Raw genomic sequence first — 18736 nt, 5'->3', positions numbered from 1 at the left:
GTGTCACCACCCAGGAAGACAGGCTCGCGATGCAGAAGGGAGAACACTTCAGACAGCACGCAGTAGCGGGTCATGCGTAATTAACACTGAGTGCCATAGTTTTGACACAGCTAATGTAGATTAACTGCCAAGGCTTTGTATTTACCTGATTTCCGTTTTTTAAGACGCCTGTGGACATCTTAGGCATCCCATGTGTTTAAAAAAATGAAACACTTCTTTGGTATCTTTTTAATATACTTAAATAAACAACACCGTACTAAACGCCTAATAGATATGGTACCTCAACACTTTTAAATCCTTTTATCCTTTTATTTTAAATTATTTGCGTAGTTACTGCACTTTGGCAGAATAACTATTTATTTACAGATAACAAATGATACAATCGCACAGTTATAGTTTTATTTACCAAAGAAGCGTTTCATTTTTTTTTTAATACCTTCGCCTCCCTTCTGCATCGCGAGCCTGTTGGTGACGCAGTGACTGGGGGCGTGACCATACACAAACCTGTGATAGAGCTCCTTGCTCGCTGCCTCCTCCTGCCCACAAGCTCTTGTTTGTTTTGGGTCTTTAAAAAAAACTAATTTAGAAAGTCCAGTATCGGTGTTTCCTCTGGATTTCTGTTCACGTTATTGACAAAGCCAATTTTGTCAGTGGAAGCCGCTCTGTGTTGTGTTGGACATTATGGATCAATGGGCTCTGCCCTCTTCATACCTCTGTTGTCGGATTTTATAAGTTCAAGTTGTTGCCTAATTTTACAGTTTAGTGTTTATCTTTTAATCTTTCTGATGATATTTGTGTCATTTTCACTCTATTATGCAAACAATTGTATGAAATATGTATGAACTATTATGTTAATGTAAATATTCCGGATTTTTAGGCAAGTATTAAGCAGTGAAAATGTTCCTTTAAAACAAATCAATATATTTTTATACACTGTTTTATTACACTCTGATAAAATATGAGAATCCTCCACCTCCATAAGTCACATTTTATCTGACATTAACCTCACTTGTTCCTCACCTCGGCTTATACATATTTAGATGTTAGTTATGTTAGTTTTTTGCTCTTATTAATTGCTGGATGAGACTTGTCTTTAACACAAAATCAAAGGTGCTGCTATGGTCAGAACCAGTAAGCTAATGAATAGTTTTATTTACAAACTATGATGTTGCCATTGTTTTGTTGGGCGCAGATTGCACTTCTGCTTCTGTCATTGTCCCTATGCTGGGCTTTAGCCCTGTTCCTTTGACATCGGACCCTTTTCACAGACAGGATGTTTTGTTAAATACAGCTGACGGTAATAACGTGAATTGCGTTGTTGTTTTAGCCCTTACTGTGTACCAGCATGCACAACTCCTGTACAGTTTACTTGATGCTGGCGCAAAGCAACACTTAAAAGAAACACACCAAAAATGTATAATGTTACCTTCAGCTGTGTTTACCAATTATTCACACGTCAAAATGTCCACAGTGAAAAGTGACCATTGGTTTTCTATCCTTCCATGATAATGAAGTTGTTTTCACCAAGTGTCCCAGGTCTCTGTTTAATGACGAGGTCATCAGGACAGGTGACTGCAGTTACATTAGTATAGAAAACCAGTTGTAGCCTACAAAGGTTTGCTGATGACCAGGGTTTAAGCACCATACTGTGTGTTGTTTGAAATAGTGAATATAGCGCTGTCCAATGTTTGAATGGACTATGAATTTGAGTGTTTTTGTTTTTTTCCGAGTATCTGTTTGCATTGACATGTTTTCACAAGTGGATTCAGAAAACTGAGCAAATATACAGTAACCTGTAATAGGAGCTTATGGCCAAAGTTTCAATTCGCTTTGAGGGAGCATATATTCGGCAAGTGACATTGTAATTACAGCTGAGCGTCATCAGTCCACTGTACACCATCTTACCCCCCCCCCCCCCGCCCCCCCCCCCCCCAAACAAGTACAAATTACAAACTTGTTAACACGTGATGGGACTTAACACGTATTTATCTTGGGTAAGTTTCCATCATATCTGTACCTCCCCCAATGCCATGCCCTACAGTCTGATTACCACTGAACTACAGCCCAAGTGCTATTCTGAAGCCCATGCTCATGCTGTAAACGATGGATTCACGCAACCTATTGTGGGGCAGTGTGAACTGAGAAAGGCTTTTCTTATTTTCTTTCTTTTTTGCACTGATAACATACAAAATAGTGACTGTAATTGTTTTGCTTTAGCTAGCGTTTTTAGCATAAAGAAATGAATAGCTTGAGTCTCAAATGAAATGAAAAGAGAGTGGAAGAGGCAGAGGCAGCTCAGATTTCCCTGTTACGAGCAGTGTGTACAGTATGCAAATTAAAGCCTTGCTCTCAGTTTTGCTTTCATGGTATCTGATAAAGCTAGACAGACAGCATGACGGTCTCTCATTTGTTATTTATGAGATCTTGTTAAGTTATTATGCTTATATTTCTTTTGTATTTTGATAGACCAAAGTGCAATTTTTAACAACAATGTGTAGCATTCTTTATTGACCTGTTTTAGAAGATGTTGCTCAGTTGAAAGTGTTTTGTCTTACTCTTGAGATATGACAATGCTCATATTTGATCGATTCATCCTGCGAATGCAAGCCTACCTGTTACTGGGCTGGGGATCACGATTCTATAAAGATTTAATACTATTTTTAAGGTGTTTTTAAGTGTTTAAGTTAACTGGTTCACTCTGTCGAATTATGGCATCCCTTTGTCCCATATGCAGATGGCTGTGCTTACAGTAAGTAGTGCATGTGAAGTTTGTGAACAGCATAAATGTGGAAATATGCTTAACCTGGAATTGAACCTTAAATAAAAGGTTTTATGAATCTTTCTTATATTTTTTTGGAATGTATTTTGTAGAAACAACCCTAACCCTAACCCTTTTACAGACAAATTCTGAAGATGTATTTACAATACAAAACTAATAACTGGATTCACATTCACTGTACCAGCAAATGGTATATTATAATTATATAGGCCTAGTGACTTGTTTGAGTCAGTCTATAATTCACCCCAAAACCACACAAACATATATATACCCTTTTTATGTGTTGTGACCTTGTAAATCTAATGTAGCTGGGGAAAAAGCACAGGGCCTAGTAAAGAGCACTGGGAGACACCGGTCAACTAAGTATAGGTTTTAACTTTTTAAGTGGTTAAAAACACACACACACACACACACACACACACACACACACACACACACACACACACACACACACACACCACAACAACAGCAATAATAATAACAATTATAATAAGTCATCAAAGTGGACAATTAAAAATACGTTCTTTTTGTTTGGGACTGTGCAAAATGCCATTATATGGAGTAGGCTACTGAAAATTGTTAACATAATTTTATATTGACCTTGGCTCAAATCACTATGGGCATAATTGTTCCCAACAATTATTAATATTCACAGTTCACCTAATCTGCTGCCGAATAATGAACATGATTTAAGTATTTTTTAGTTTGTTTATAAACTTCTCTCATCCAAATTGCTTCTAGTTATGTTGAAATATTACACCACGTTGCCATCTAGTGGCTTAACCGATGAACATCATACAAAAGCTGTGTATGCTGACTTGCTGAGGCCTTGGTGGAAGTACTGAAACCTAAATGCTAAAAGATACCCTTCTATTTCCATTTGTTTTCAAATTAGCATGTTTCTATATTTAAATGTAACAATACCCCTACTATGTTATTATCATCTGCCATAAATTTAGAACAATTTCAAAGTCCACAAGAGTTTTAAAAGAAAGAATACCAAGAAAATAAGAAGACCCTTAAACTTTCAAGGAGAGCAGGGGTCGTTTTTAGGCCCATTTGCTGAGAGACATATTTGCTATTATTTACAAAAAAACAAACAAAAAAAAACAAAACATTTTTGACAAATAAAATTATGTAAAAAAAGAAAGATCTGTAAAATCCTTTAATGAGGCTAGTTCATAACAGTTCAGTGATGAACTAGCCTCATTAAAGATTGTTTTTACTCTTTTACTCTACTTTCTTTGATTCCACAAAGTTATTTTTGTACTTTTGTATGGGTGGATGCTACCCAAGTACCCAAGCATCCACCTCACGCTCTGTAAGAAAGACAACGACGCCTAGTGGTACATAGAGAAACTACAATCACTGTGAACCCGGAAGACAACAGCAGTTTGCAGAGAGAGCAGTTTGCAAGAGAACGGCGCGTGGCTCTCTCCTTTTTGTTTCTCTCTGTGTGTGTCCTCATTGTTCATGTGCCGGTGCGCGTACAGTACGTGCAGCTGCAGCTATGTCCGTTTTTCTATCCTGCGTGGCAGGAGTAGTTGTCTTTTATTTGATACTTTATTATAACGTTTTCAGAGGAGGCAGGTGTACAAGTTCTGCAAAGCTAACGGGGAAGACAGCAATAGTGACAGGTGGTCTCATTTGCACTTTCTTCTTTGTGTGCCAAAGCTGCTCATGTTATGTTGAGACTTCAGAGTTCAGACAGATTCATAAGTTCACCATAACCTGTTCTTTTCAACTGTAAAATACATTTTGCAACCGTATAAAGTTTACTGAGTTCTGCATAGTGCTAAGTTACTACTAACCACTAAACATTGCTGTTCTTGGAGAAGAACTAGAATACTGCCTGCTTTTCCCATATATGTCTACTATACAGCCATAGAATGCATTACATTCTAGTGAAGTCTAAATCTCGGTGGCATTCTAATTTGTTGCACTCCATGCCTAATTCTAGCCCAACAATTTTGCTGCCACTTAGGTTCAGCTCTTGTCCATTTGAAAGTTCTGGCAGAAAAGTTTAGTAAAGCATTATCTCCACTTCAACATGCTGCATATAACATTCTAAGGCTAGTGAGTTTGGTAATATTAAAAATTGATAATAATTTTCCTCTCAGGGAGCAATACTGGAATTGGGAAGGCCACTGCTTTGGATCTGGCCAAGAGAGGAGCCAGGGTCATCCTCGCCTGCCGCAACAAGGAGAAAGCTGAAGCTGCGGTTTATGATATCAGGACGGTATGGAACAGTCATGAATAAACAAATCAAGATTCAAGCTGTTTTATTCATCACATGCCTCATGCAAGTATGTGCACTGAATATAGGTGTGGCATACTCTGCTAGACTGTTCTAACAATGTCAGACCTATATAGCTAATAAAATGAGGAATCGTCTCATACATTTTAAGTTATACATGACACTATTACTAAGTGGTAATACGAAGAAAAAAAGTGCAACATTTTTAAATAACCGTAGGTGTGCAAAAAACAGTGGCATACGGAACATTAGAGAATGGCCATATAGCAAATGCACTTGTTGATGCTAATTCTCCCTGCACCGACATCTCTGTTCTGCATTTATTCATTATCAGGGTTTCCTGCAGCGCTTTATTGGCCAGGCGGGCCACCCGGCCTAAAATCTGTAGCACCCGGAGTCTGGTGATGATTATGCAAAATTCCTCCTAAACATGCAAAACCAATTATACTTTTGCATTTGCATTTGTTTAAGCAACTTCTCCTCCTATGTTGAGGGCAAAAATAAGAATGAATCAAAATTAAGGGAATTAATTTAATCGAATGAATGAATGAATGAATTAAAATGTGTCAGCGCACGCACAAAGAGTCCCCCTCAGCCTACCACCTGGTCAAGCCTTTTTCCTGCAGGAAACCCTGATTATTATTAGAAAGTATTATGCAATTTAACTGTTGCAGAACATGGCATGAAACTGATGTGCTGCAGAGACATTTTATGCTCATGTTCAAAGGTTGTTGATTTTTGGTTTCATTATCATAAAACCACAATACATATACATACATATACATTCCATTCCTTAAATATAGATGATTATGTAGGTTTATGTTTGACCCAAAAGTTAATTAAAGTTAAGTTCTCTTTGGGACAGTCTGAAGATTCCCTACAACAACCCGGCCAAACTTTGTTTATTTTGCTCAAAGACACAATCATGATTGCAATACCCTGCAACACATTGCTGCAGGCGGGGTAATTGATTTATATTGCACCTTAATATTCTTTAATGAGGTTATGAGTGCGCAGCCACTTAGCAGCATTTATTTTGGAATGATGTTTTTCCCCCTCATTCTCTTCTGCAGGAGAGTGGGAGCAATGAGGTGCTGTTCATGCAGTTGGATCTGGGGAGTCTGAAGTCTGTTCGCTCCTTTGCTGAAACCTTCTTGAAGACTGAGCCCAGACTGGACCTGCTCATCAACAATGCAGGTGACAATGTTGGAAAAGGGAAACAAACCTCTTTTAATAGAACAGGGAGAGATGTATTTCAGGTACAAGAATGACCAATTAGAGGCAGCGCGTTGGCAGAAAAGTAGGTGCAAAAAGATTATTATAATAATGGTGACATGTTCAACATGTCACCTGATGTTGAACTCATTTAAAGGGTTGGGTCTTGTGATAGGTGTCCATTCCACAATCCACTGTGAGGGTCCCACAGCAAAGATGCTAATTATGTGTGACATGGCTTATTCGGTACACGTTTACCATTATGTAAAGTACACAATAATCTGGGAGTGTTCAATTCCTCAAATTCTGTGTTGCATATCATTCTTCCACCTCACCTAAAAAAAAACCCTGCTGCATTGCGTCACTGTGTCCAGGTGTAATGGGTCAAGGGCGCACAGAGGACGGCTTTGGCATGGCTTTCGGGGTCAACCACCTGGGTCATTTCCTGTTAACCAACCTTCTCCTGGGGCGGCTGCAGCAGTGCGGTCCCAGTCGCGTGGTCAACGTGTCGGCTCTCCTCCACCGCCTCGGCTCCGTTGACTTCGCTCTCCTGGCTTCCCAGAAGGACTTGGTGCCGGGAGAGTCAGCCTGGCACAGCTTCAGGGCGTACTGTAACAGCAAGCTGTGTAACGTGCTGTTCAGCAGGGAGCTGGCCAACCGCCTCGAGGGCACCAACGTCACCTGCTTCAGCCTTCACCCAGGTCAGTGTTACCACTGTGAAAAGGAAGGAACTATTTTCACTTGGCGGAGTATTATGCTAGCAATCATTGTGATTTTTAGTAGTTTTTTTTGTGATATATCGATATTGTGATAATATTGTTTTGTAATGTGATAATATCAATTAATTTGTTTTTATTCCAAAAAGTTTAAAAAGCTAAAATAGCAGATCCACAAGCCATATCAAACAATTACAGTATATCATAAATCCCTAATATGTGGTCTCATATCACAATATCATAATCTATCTATAAATGCGACAAATCTCTGTCTGTTTGTTTGTAATCCGCGTATCTCGAGAACCGTTCGTCCCACCGGCTTCAGATTCGGCACGCGCGTTCCCCGCCGCCGCGCGGAGTGCAGTGCCGGGCCTCGACCCGACCCGACTCGCGGTTTTCCGAAACCGCCGCGAAACGTTCGGAATCTCCTTATGCGGAGCTGATTGTTGACATCAGGCTGTTCCGGAGGAAATCGGCGCAAGCGCTGAGTCATTGTGACGTCACTTCATAAAAGGCTCTGACATCACGTACGCCACATGAGTCAACACAAAATCTCTGTGAATGTGTATGTATGTATGTAATCCGCGTATCTCGAGAACCCTTCTTCCCACCGGCACGCGCGTTCTCCAGATATGGGCATAAAGTCTGACATCAGAGTTTTCTGCAACCGGTACTGTGTGTGCAGAGATCTTCATATATGGGCATAAGTGGACAAAGACAAACAGATGGTCAAAACGGGTCCTATGACAACAGGTATATTGGGGTTTGCATTAAAGGGTGGGGCATTCATGGGGTTTGCATTAAAGGGTGGGGCATTCATTCCCTATTTCAAATTCGGCACGTGCGTTCCCCACCGCAGCAGGTAGTGCAGTGCTCGGCCTCGACCCGACCCGACCCGATACACGATTTTCTGGAACCAGCACGAAAGGTTCGGATTCTGATGTCTGACATCAGGATTTTCCGGAACTGGCACTGTCTGCATAGATCTCCATTTATGGGCATAAAATGGATGCAGACAGACAAATACAGATATCTCCATATATGGGCATAAATGGACACAGGCAAAGAGATGGTCAAAGATCTCCATATATGGGCATAAAGTGGACGCAGACAGACAGATACAGATATCTCCATATATGGGCATAAATGGACACAGGCAAACAGATGGTCAAAACGGGTCCTATGACAACAGGTATAATGGGGTTTGCATTAAGTTTGTCTCCTCCTCCATCTGTTTGTCTGTGTCCCTTTATTCCCATTATGGAGATCTCTGTATCTGTCTGTGCCTCCGACTGTGTTGCAGACACAGTGCCGGTTCCCCCTTTAATGCAAACCCCATTATACCTGTTGTCATAGGACCCGTTTTGACCATCTGTTTGAAAAAGCGACAGAAATCTCATATATGGGCATAAAATGGACGCAGATAAACAGATATCTCCATATATGGCATATATGGGCATACAATGGATGCAGAATCACAAAGATCTCCATATACGGGCATAAAAGGGACACAGACAGACAGATACAGAGATCTCCATATATGGGCATAAAATGGACGCAGATAGACAGATATCTCCATATATGGGCATATATGGGCATAAAATGGACCCAGAACTATAACTGCAGTGATCTCCATATATGGACATAAAATGGACACCGACAGACAGACAGATACAGATATCTCCATATATGGGCATAAATGGACACAGGCAGACAAATGGTCAAAACGGGTCCTATGAAAACAGGTATAATGGGGTTTGCATTAAAGGGCGGGGCATTCATTCCCTATTTACATTGTTCCGAGTTGGCCAGGTCGCCGACTAGACGCTGGGCCGCCCGAAGGGCGGCCCAGAAATCTCATATATGGGCATAAAATGGACGCAGATAAACAGATATCTCCATATATGGCATATATGGGCATACAATGGATGCAGAATCACAAAGATCTCCATATACGGGCATAAAAGGGACACAGACAGACAGATACAGAGATCTCCATATATGGGCATAAAATGGATGCAGATAGACAGATATCTCCATATATGGGCAATGGGCATATATGGGCATAAAATGGACCCAGAACTATAACTGCAGTGATCTCCATATATGGACATAAAATGGACACCGACAGACAGATACAGATATCTCCATATATGGGCAAAAATGGACACAGGCAGACAAATGGTCAAAACGGGTCCTATGAAAACAGGTATAATGGGGTTTGCATTAAAGGGCGGGGCATTCATTCCCTATTTACATTGTTCCGAGTTGGCCAGGTCGCCGACTAGACGCTGGGCCGCCCGAAGGGCGGCCCAGCTTCTAGTATTGATAAATTGTCCAGCTCTAGCATAGTAATTATTGTGATTGCTAGGTAGACAAGGTGTTAGGTGTGTCATTGTTGAATGATTCTGCCAGATGTTTGTTCAATACTGTAACCAGTAGAATGTATATAGCATTGGCATTGTTCTGATGTTGGTGCTACAGTATCTTTGGTTAGTTAATATGGTTCGTTGTCACATTCAGAACCCCTGGCCAGCTTTAATCCGCTGATGCTAAAGTGACGAGTTAAGTTAAGACACTGTTATTTGAAAGTTGTTAAATTGAAAGAATAATACATCTATTTTTAACGGCAGTTTTCAGTCCAAAGGACGTTTAGCACCCGAGGGTCCCATTTAATGTTAACTGGCAAAAATACCTCTCTACACCTCTTCCAATTCTGAAGCCAAAGCTCAGTGTTTAATGACATAATCGAGACGCACGCTTTTATTTATATATATATATATATATACAGTATAACTCAATGAATTGAGATGAATTAATTCTAATGGATTTATATTATTATCATTATTATTATTATTATTCGTATCTGATTAACCTGCTCTATTTTATACTTTGTCATACAATAGTGTCGCACAAAAACAAAACAAAAAGAAGCGATCTACAAGCTCACATTGTGACACATAAATTGTAGATTGTCTATTTTCGCCATTTCTAAAAAATGTTGGGAGAAATGCTAAATCTAAATGTTTCTCCCCAAATGTTCTTTTTTTCTTGATTGAATCGATTAGTTGGATTGACTTTTGCACGCCTGCACCAGAACCACACTTTCCTCCATGCTGTTGGGTCCCACAAAGAGTAATCGCCTTTCCGTCTTAACAGGAGTCATCCATACAGAACTGTGTCGCAATATGAGCCTATGGCAGCGGCTTCTCCTGATGCCCGTGGCCAAGCTGTTCTTCCTGGACCCTGAAGGGGGCGCTCAGACCACCCTGCACTGTGCCCTACAGGAGGGCATCGAACCCCTCAGTGGGCGCTACTTCTTCTCCTGTGCGCTGCGGGAAGTGGGTGCCAAGGGGCGAGACGACGGCTTGGCCAGGAAGCTGTGGGAAGTGAGTGAAAGGTTAACCAACCTCTCCTGAAACACTGTGATGTTGAGACTTGTGTAACATTGTCATGTTATAGCGATGGAGGACAACTGAAATCTCTCGTCCTGACTATGTGCCTTATAAGAGACAGCTAATGGCTCCCACACATTTTCTAAATGTAATTAAGATGCGGAAATGGACGTTGTGATCTTGTAGAACATCTATATTCACTATTCATCGTATGACAAAGTATATGGGGCTTAAAGGAGACATCCAGACCAAAACACATATAGGGTTAAATCTGCCTTTTATCATACCCCTTAATACCTGCTTTAGTCGATTTTTTTCATAGCTGCCCCTGTTGCTAGATTTCGACTGCCCCTGTTGCTAGATTTCGCGGGCTCTCTCATAACTAACACAGTGGATTGTCCTTAGGCTAGTGCGGTCATTTCTTGAGCTTCAAAGTTAGTATTTTTTCATTGGATTGTGTTTACATAACGTCCTGAGACGAACCACACCGCTGTTTTGACCTCACAGGCACCCTTACTTGTCAAACAGACCCCTCCCTCCCTCCCTTTCTAGCCTCTCCTCTCCCTGCTCTGGTGCAGAGCAGAAGCCGTTTGACAAGTAAGGGTGCCTGTGAGGTCAAAACAGCGGTTTGGTTGATCTCAGGACGTTGTGTAAACGCAATCCAATAAAAAAATATTAACTTTGAAGCTAAAGAAATGACCGCACTAGCCTAAGGACAATCCACTGTGTTAGTTATGAGAGAGCCTGCGAAATCTAGCAACAGGGGCAGCCGAAATCTAGCAACAGGGGCAGCTATGAAACAAATTGACTAAAGCAGGTATGAAGGGGTATGATAAAAGGCAGATTTAACCATATATGTGTTTTGGTCTGGATGACTCCTTTAAGTGGTTAAAGGGCAACTTCACCAGTATTTAAGGTAAATCCTGTCGATATGTTCTGAGGAGTAAATGTGGAAATATATCATTTAAGCTGTCGACACAGAAATCATTGGGTTCACAATACAATGATAGGATTAACTGTTAATATAAGCAAAGTTGCTCTTTATGTACATTTTCTTCTTTTTTTAAGATTTATTTTTGGGCTTTTACGCCTTTATTGATAGGACAGTAAACTGACAGGAAATGGGGACAGAGATAGGGAGTGACATGCAGCAAAGGTCATCGGGAAAGCAATTCAAACCTGTGACACACTGCAGCCTATGGTGCCCGGACCACCATGCTGGCGGCCCGGCTTAATGAAAGAAAACAGTACATAGCGCAACACATGTTGAAAGGATATTTTATCAGCTACTCAGGCTTTAGTGAGTACCCCAGACAGTTTTTACATTGCTCGATTCAGTATTTAGATATTTGATATTCATTTGATCAGACACAACACCTTCCTGTACAAACCCATTGTAACTTCAGAAAAGTAATTGAAACACAAAAACACAGCCCCCTCACGTATTAGGAGGACAGTATGAGTCATCAGAATCAAGGACGGGTGTTTTCGATGAATCTATCAGGGTTAAAATGGAGTTTGAAATTACAATGGGTTTGTATAGGAAGGGGGACAATCGTGGGTGTGCCAGATGTTTTAAGAGGTTGATTTATTTCTCTTAGTGCATGCCTGATTTTAGTCAGGCATCCCACCTGAGAAATTCAATTCCATGACATTACTGCAGTATGTACAGTACACAGAACAGATAGAAAAACGTATAATAAATATTACGTGTGAACAAGTAGTAAGATTAGATTAGGAACAAAGTACCAACACCAAAGATGCACTTGGACCTTAGTCAGGATGCCTACATAGTATTAGCCTTTTTATTTCAACAACCCTAATTTAGTACATATCAGACCAAATCGATACAGAATTTCATTTAGTCTCTCAATAAACAAAATGAGCAGAATGTGGTTAGCAAATTGATTAACCACAATCTAATACTTAATGCAAAAATGGTGAAATGGCAGGTCTATTTATTTTTTTATAAGCTAATGGATAGTTTATTAACAATTATTTTATTAAATGATTGATTATGTTCGATTAACTTTTGCAGCTCTAATCCTCTGTATTCACCCGATCTTACCCTGTGTGTTTTCTTTTTGATGATTTGATCTTATTCTAACCATTCATACTATTGTGATGACAGTATTCCAGCATTGCTTTTGAAAGTTGCAAGGAATCATAATAGCTATCATAATAATGTTACAGGATAAATGCATTAATAAAAAAAAAAGACTTATAATATTTTGATCAGTCCTTGCTTGTGTATATTTAAGACTATACTGTATATATACTATAGTATACCTATCTACTGTAGAATAGTATTCCATGAACAATGCAGATTCCAAAGGCGACAAAAATAACATTTATTAAATTAGAATTGGAATATGGAGCCTTCCTTGCCTCTGGTCTCACTAGTACAAGAGAAAACAAATAGACTGGTTGGTTCAGGAAAGGTTTTTTATGACGTGTGCAAAAACAATTTACAGTATGGCCCAGTACAATACACAATGAGTGTATTAAAAGCAACGTAATTATATTCTTTCATATTTATTCAAGATTGCCTTGGGTACCCATACGTTGTTGTTTTTTTTATATTCAAGATAATGTTTCTTAAGTCAACACTTTACTTCGCTATTTTACTTCTCTGTCTATACATTTCTTAACTCATTGAGTGCCAATCCCGAACTAGTTCGGCTTTATTAGCGTATCGCAGAGTGCCGATCCCGAACTAGTTCGGCTTTAAAAAAAAAACAAAAAAAAAAAAAACATTTTTTTGAAAAACATTTTTTTGATTTTTTTTTTTTTTTTTTTGGACCCCATCAAATCTGGTGAACATGATTTCAATCGCGATTTTGCATGTTCCACCCCATACAACCCCATCTAACATACAGGGCAGCCATTTTTGTTTACATAACATGTAAAACATAATGGCCATTATCTCAAGAATGCCTGAACGGATTTCCAATCGGATTTTTTTGTTTGAAAGCTGTGAACAAACTGCACAAATCCACTCCAATGCAATCCAGGATTGCATTGGATTTTTTAGAGCTCATTCTTCTCTGTTTTTCTCCCATGCATGAGGTGTGCAAGGTTTAATCGTGGCTAAATTGCAGAAAATAGATCTTCTAAAATGCTTGGTAGCCAATAGCTAACTTCAAGCTAACTTCATCCTCTTCCTGTACATGTACAAAGGAAAGTGTTCAGGCAAGTCATGGCTGCAGGGCTTCTGCATATACCAGCATATCTCTATGGGATTTTCTATGGCCACTGGGCGCCCTCTAGTGGTGAACGGGGTGGCACTCAAAGAGTTAATAAGATATTTAAAGCTTCAACTGACAACTATCGATCAGGACAGTTCAGAGTTGCAATGTTAAATAGTGGTTCCTCATGATTCACACTGGATTGTTGATATTTGCAGTAAACTATGGAACTAGGGCTGCATCTATCAATTCTGCATCTATCAATTCTATTGATTTAATAAAAAATCATTTGTCTGATTACCCATTTACAGTATGCCCTACTTTATACAGCCAAGCTCACAACACGTACCATCACATTGTAAGCTTGTAGATGTATTTTCTATATTTCTTCCATTTATGCTACTGTAGGCCTATTTATAACAAAAAGAACGAAACTAAATTCAAAATGTCCCCCCAACATAGATTATTTTATTGTAATTGAATAATAAATAATAAATTAAATTAACAAAAACGAATTTCCTTGGCTGATCTTCATACAGTAATGATAGAAATGCTGAGGTGGTGAGTAGGGAGTTATCACTGCAAGAAATGGTTAGAAGGCATCCAGCGTTCAGTAGGTGGCAGTAGAGCGCCACGGCTCCGGCAGCACTCACTCCAATGGTTCCATCTCAACAACATTGTTCCTTAGCAGTTGTTGCTTGGAGCAAGGTTGTTGAGGACCTTAACCTGGCGGACCTATGGATCGTGTTCATTATGAGCAGTGATTATTAACACGGGTAGGCACCAATGCCAGGTCAGTTGTGTGCGTTAAGAGAGGAGCCCTTGTAATTACTCAGTAGGACGTTCTGTGGCGCAGGCTTCTCCTTTAACCTCAACGTTGGTGGGGTGTGTGTGCGTGTGTGCGTGTGTGTGTGTGTGTGTGTGTGTGTGTGTGTGTGTGTGTGTGTGTGTGCGTGCATGCGAAGGGGTCTACACTTCTACGATCGATTCCTATCTCCTTCTGCTTTCCACTATCTCTGTGTCCTCTCTCTTGCACCCCCCCCCACCCCCTTCTGTTGTATAAGAAGAGAGGGGAGCCTAACTCTTTTCTCAAACTATCCAACACTGTGAACGAGTCGAGCCTTACTGACTGTCGCAGTACAACTCCTGACTGTTAATTTAACTCTTAAGTGTGTAAAAAAGTGTTAAATCAGGATTTTGCTGTGCAGCACTGCAGCTACAATTGAATGTCTCTTTTGTTTTCTTCTTCTTCCCCAAAATAGAGTTCAAAATAGATAACAGATTTCCTTCTGTTTAAAAACAAAAAGAAGAAAAGAAAAGAGAGACTATGCCCAGATGTTATTCCCTTATGTAACAGATGTAATACAGAAAGCGGTTCTCTCATCCATTCAGTTTGGAAATGCTCCAAGCTCAGCTCTCACGTTGGGGCCCAAACCTTCTCACAGGTTTTTGGAGAGCCTTGAAGCGCTTCTGTGTTCCCCGAGGAGGCTACATTCCATCCATTAAATGCAGCATATTTGAATGAATTTGGTTCTGTTCAAATGCTTCTGTTCAAATAGAATGAGGGGGGAGGGTTAGTGCTTAACCGATTAAACACAAATGTTCATACAAAAAATATCTACAATTACATCACAACACGTTGTGAGCTCGTAGATCTGCTATTTAAAATAATAATAATAATGACATGCCCAAAAGTGAGAAGCCATGTTTTATGTAACTGGTTAACATACAATGATTTATTTTTTATTTTTTATTAATAATAACCAATGCTTGATAAAAGTAAAAATCCAGTGTTCTTTTTAGGTGCAGGACAAAAGGCATAAGCAAACACAAAAGAAGAATGTTGTCCTGCTGTCCTGTATTCAGATGCATATTTTTTTAAATCAATGTTACCTTCTATTTATGAATGATATTATACAGTAGGTAACTTTTGTGTGCGTGTCAAAAATGGAAGCTCATAATGCATCGCTTCAGTAAGTGAGTTTGTAGATCATGTTACTTACTTCATGCTGCAATTGAGCAACAGCTGCTATTGCATATTAGCATTAATAAATCACCATTATTACCACGACAAGCCTTTCCTTCTGATTCTTCCCACACTGTCACTATCAATAGAAGCCTTACCGTACAGTAACTTATCACCACAACCTTGCAGTAACACATTTTAATGCTGCAACACAAAAGTTGTAAATATATAAGATTTCCTGTGAGACATGGTACAAGATTTTGACACACAGATATAAAACCACATCTTTACTGATCCCCTGAAGCGTTATTTGATTCAATCCCTTTTTGGTGCAGTGTAAGCATTAGCCACTTAAACCCAAACATGGGATCACCCAAGGGGCCATACTTGGCCCCTGCATCAAATCTCTTTGCCGAAAATAGCTCTACAAGTTCACAAGGCAGCGCATTGTGAGCTTGTAGACCGCCTATTCTCGCAGAGTATTCGCTTAATAGGGATAAGGGACTCTAGGGTTCTTGTGGTTAACGGACTAGCAGGTTTATAATAATGACACCTAATAACTGTAGTAGTTTGTAAGTCTTCACCCTTCATTCACATACCGTACTCTGAATCAACACTACTGCAGTTGGCCAAATGCCCCTCTCTGCAAGGTGTCTGGAGTCTGTACTCTGTACTTGCTTTCCAAGATCTATAGCCCATAGATATTCTGTCACTCCAACTCCACTCAGTGGTTGAGGAGTGGGACATTGATGACTTGTGCGTTGTGTTTGCTTTGGGCACACTCCCAAGCACTGCAGTACTTAGTGACTGGATTAGTGCATCAATTAGCCAGCTATTGGATGCAGGGAGCGTTGTTGATTGATTTAGATGCCGTGCAAGTTGTTGGTGCAGGGACAACATCAACACATCACTATGAAACCACGGCTGATCTGAACCTGATTCTGACTCAGGAATAAGTGAAAGTGTAAAGAACATTAGAAGGATTAGAAGGAGAGCAATTCCTGTCTTCTAGGCTAGGGCATGGGAAATATATCAATATTATATCGATATCATGACATGAGACTAGATATTATCTGGGATTCTGGATATCTATTGTGATATGACGTAAATGTTGTCTTTTCCTAATGTTAATCATTTAAGCCATATTCTATGCTTAAATGTTCTCCCCTCCGAAATATCCAAAATATTATATCTACAAGCTCTCAAGGCATCACATCGCAAACTAGTTATAATTGATACGTCACAATGTTAGTGATATTAGATTTTGTTTGTCGGGTTTCAGGTGTCACAGCTCATGCTGGACCCCCATACATTTAATACTGCTATTCATAACTTCCACATAATCGAAACCCAGCAAAGCAAATGGATCTAGTGTTGTGCTTCTGTAGTTGGTATCCAGCTGAGTGACAAAATGACAGCCATGGACCAGGTAATGTGAACGCCAATATATTACCTGCTGAATTGGATGAAATTAGACTCTGAAATAGAATACGATGATGTAAATATCGTGAGCTCACAGTAACATAATAATACATTAGGTGTTTCCAAACACAGCAAATGCAAACACCAGTTTTATTGTGTTACAGTTCTTCACCATACAGATGGATGAAATTACGAGTTATTCTTTAAAGAAAATCCCATATTCTAGCTTTAAAAAATAACTACACCTTGGTATCTTTGAGGGTCCCTCTCAGCCCAAGGCCCCTTGAATCTTTCAAAGTTTTCACCCTTATTCGAGTCCAGTGACTGACCCATAATCATTTCCTTCAATCTTCCCCGTTTGGTTTTTAGTTTTACGGTGTGGCTTTGTATACATAGTAGAGACAGAGCCGTCTACAAGAGGGTCTGTCTTTGCATTCTGTCTGTGTGTGTGTTTTTGCACTTCAGAGCAAATTACGCAATCCACGATTTATTTTTGGATTGGGCTGAAAACCTTTCCAAAATATGGAGTTATACGTCCTAGATGACTCAAGTCATAGACTGGCCACATGAGGCCTGAGATCCAACCCGTTACTAGAGCCTGTCTTATTTTAACCCCACATAATTGCCCCTCCTGCCTTTGCACGATGGGTTGGTTGGTTGAGGTTATGCAGTCGTTGAAGCTAGAGAAGATAAGATACACTATGAGAGGATCTTGGAAGGATTTTCAATTTGAGGTATTGTCGATACATTTTTGATTGTACATGAAAAAACCATAAGAATATGGGCAGTTTGCCTGGGACTCAAACTAGAGAAAATAGCAGATTTACAAGCAAGCACAAAACGCATCGCTTCGCGTTGTGAACAGCGTTGCAAGCTTGTAGTTCGGCTATTTTCACTACTTCATAATTATTAGTATTTTTTTTTATTCATGGAAATTTGTTTTAAAATGTAAAAAAAAAAAAAAAAACTTTTGAAATGTATTTATTTTTTCTAATGTAGGAAAATAAATGGTATTCTCTTTGGCAAATTTCCTTGGCAAAAATAGAAGATCTACATGCTCACAATGTGAGATTCGACGCATTTGTGATCATGTAGATCGGCTATTTCCCCATAATGTTTGCCTATTACGGCATGCCCAGAATAGGGACCCTAGGAATCATGTATAGTTGGGACAAAGCAAGTGGGACAGACAGAGAGAGAGAGAGACTAACAATTGTTATGCAGCATATGGAGTATGTTTAACACACACCAGTGGCCCCTGTACAAGTCATTCATGTCATTCGTGTACGCATCATTCATTATTGTCAACGTCAAAGTGGCCGGCTGCTTTGCCATCCCCTTGTAGCCAAGTGTGAAGAGAGAACGGCTGAGAACTCACTGATTGGATCTGGCGGGCTCTTTGATGTGTGCTGTCTCAGCATATTTTGGGGTTCTGCTCCCTTGGAACTGTGTGTGTGCGCACGCGTGTGCGTGCGTGTATGTGAGAGCTTGATTTTTCCCGATTCTTTAATGGGACACTTTGACCGCATACTTTGCAATACCGGTGTCATCAAAAAAGTCTAATATATTGGTGTAGCTCTAGTTTGAAATACCATGGACCTAATGAATGGATTTTGGATAATTTTTTATCAAAATTCCTCTGAAATGCTCCGTGTATACTAGGTGTTTGTGTCTGACAATGAGTATGTATTTGTGTGAGAGAGAAGTGTGTGTCTGTGGGGGTGTGTGTTAAAGTAGTGGCTGAGTGTGTGTGTGTGGTGTAGGGAGCAGGTGGATCACATGAAAAACCACTTAAAAG

At 39.8% G+C, this 18736-nt stretch overlaps 1 protein-coding gene across 1 annotated transcript; it reads left to right on the top strand.

Annotated features, from left to right (window-relative positions):
* The first annotated feature begins 4267 nt into the window (after positions 1-4267).
* On the top strand, positions 4268-10587 carry LOC308289246 (dehydrogenase/reductase SDR family member 13-like). The gene is made up of 5 exons (XM_080730873.1): positions 4268-4416; positions 4900-5018; positions 6110-6233; positions 6626-6952; positions 10127-10587. The coding sequence occupies exons 1-5, from the start codon at positions 4290-4292 to the stop codon at positions 10384-10386; spliced, it is 957 nt and encodes a 318-aa protein (XP_080586999.1). The 5' UTR covers positions 4268-4289; the 3' UTR covers positions 10387-10587.
* Positions 10588-18736: the final 8149 nt, after the last annotated feature.

This window comes from Nannobrachium achirus (genome assembly GCF_963921795.1).
Source record: "Nannobrachium achirus genome assembly, chromosome: 8".
In the NCBI taxonomy this organism is placed as follows: domain Eukaryota; kingdom Metazoa; phylum Chordata; class Actinopteri; order Myctophiformes; family Myctophidae; genus Nannobrachium; species Nannobrachium achirus.
This window is presented reverse-complemented; position numbering and strand designations above follow the sequence as displayed.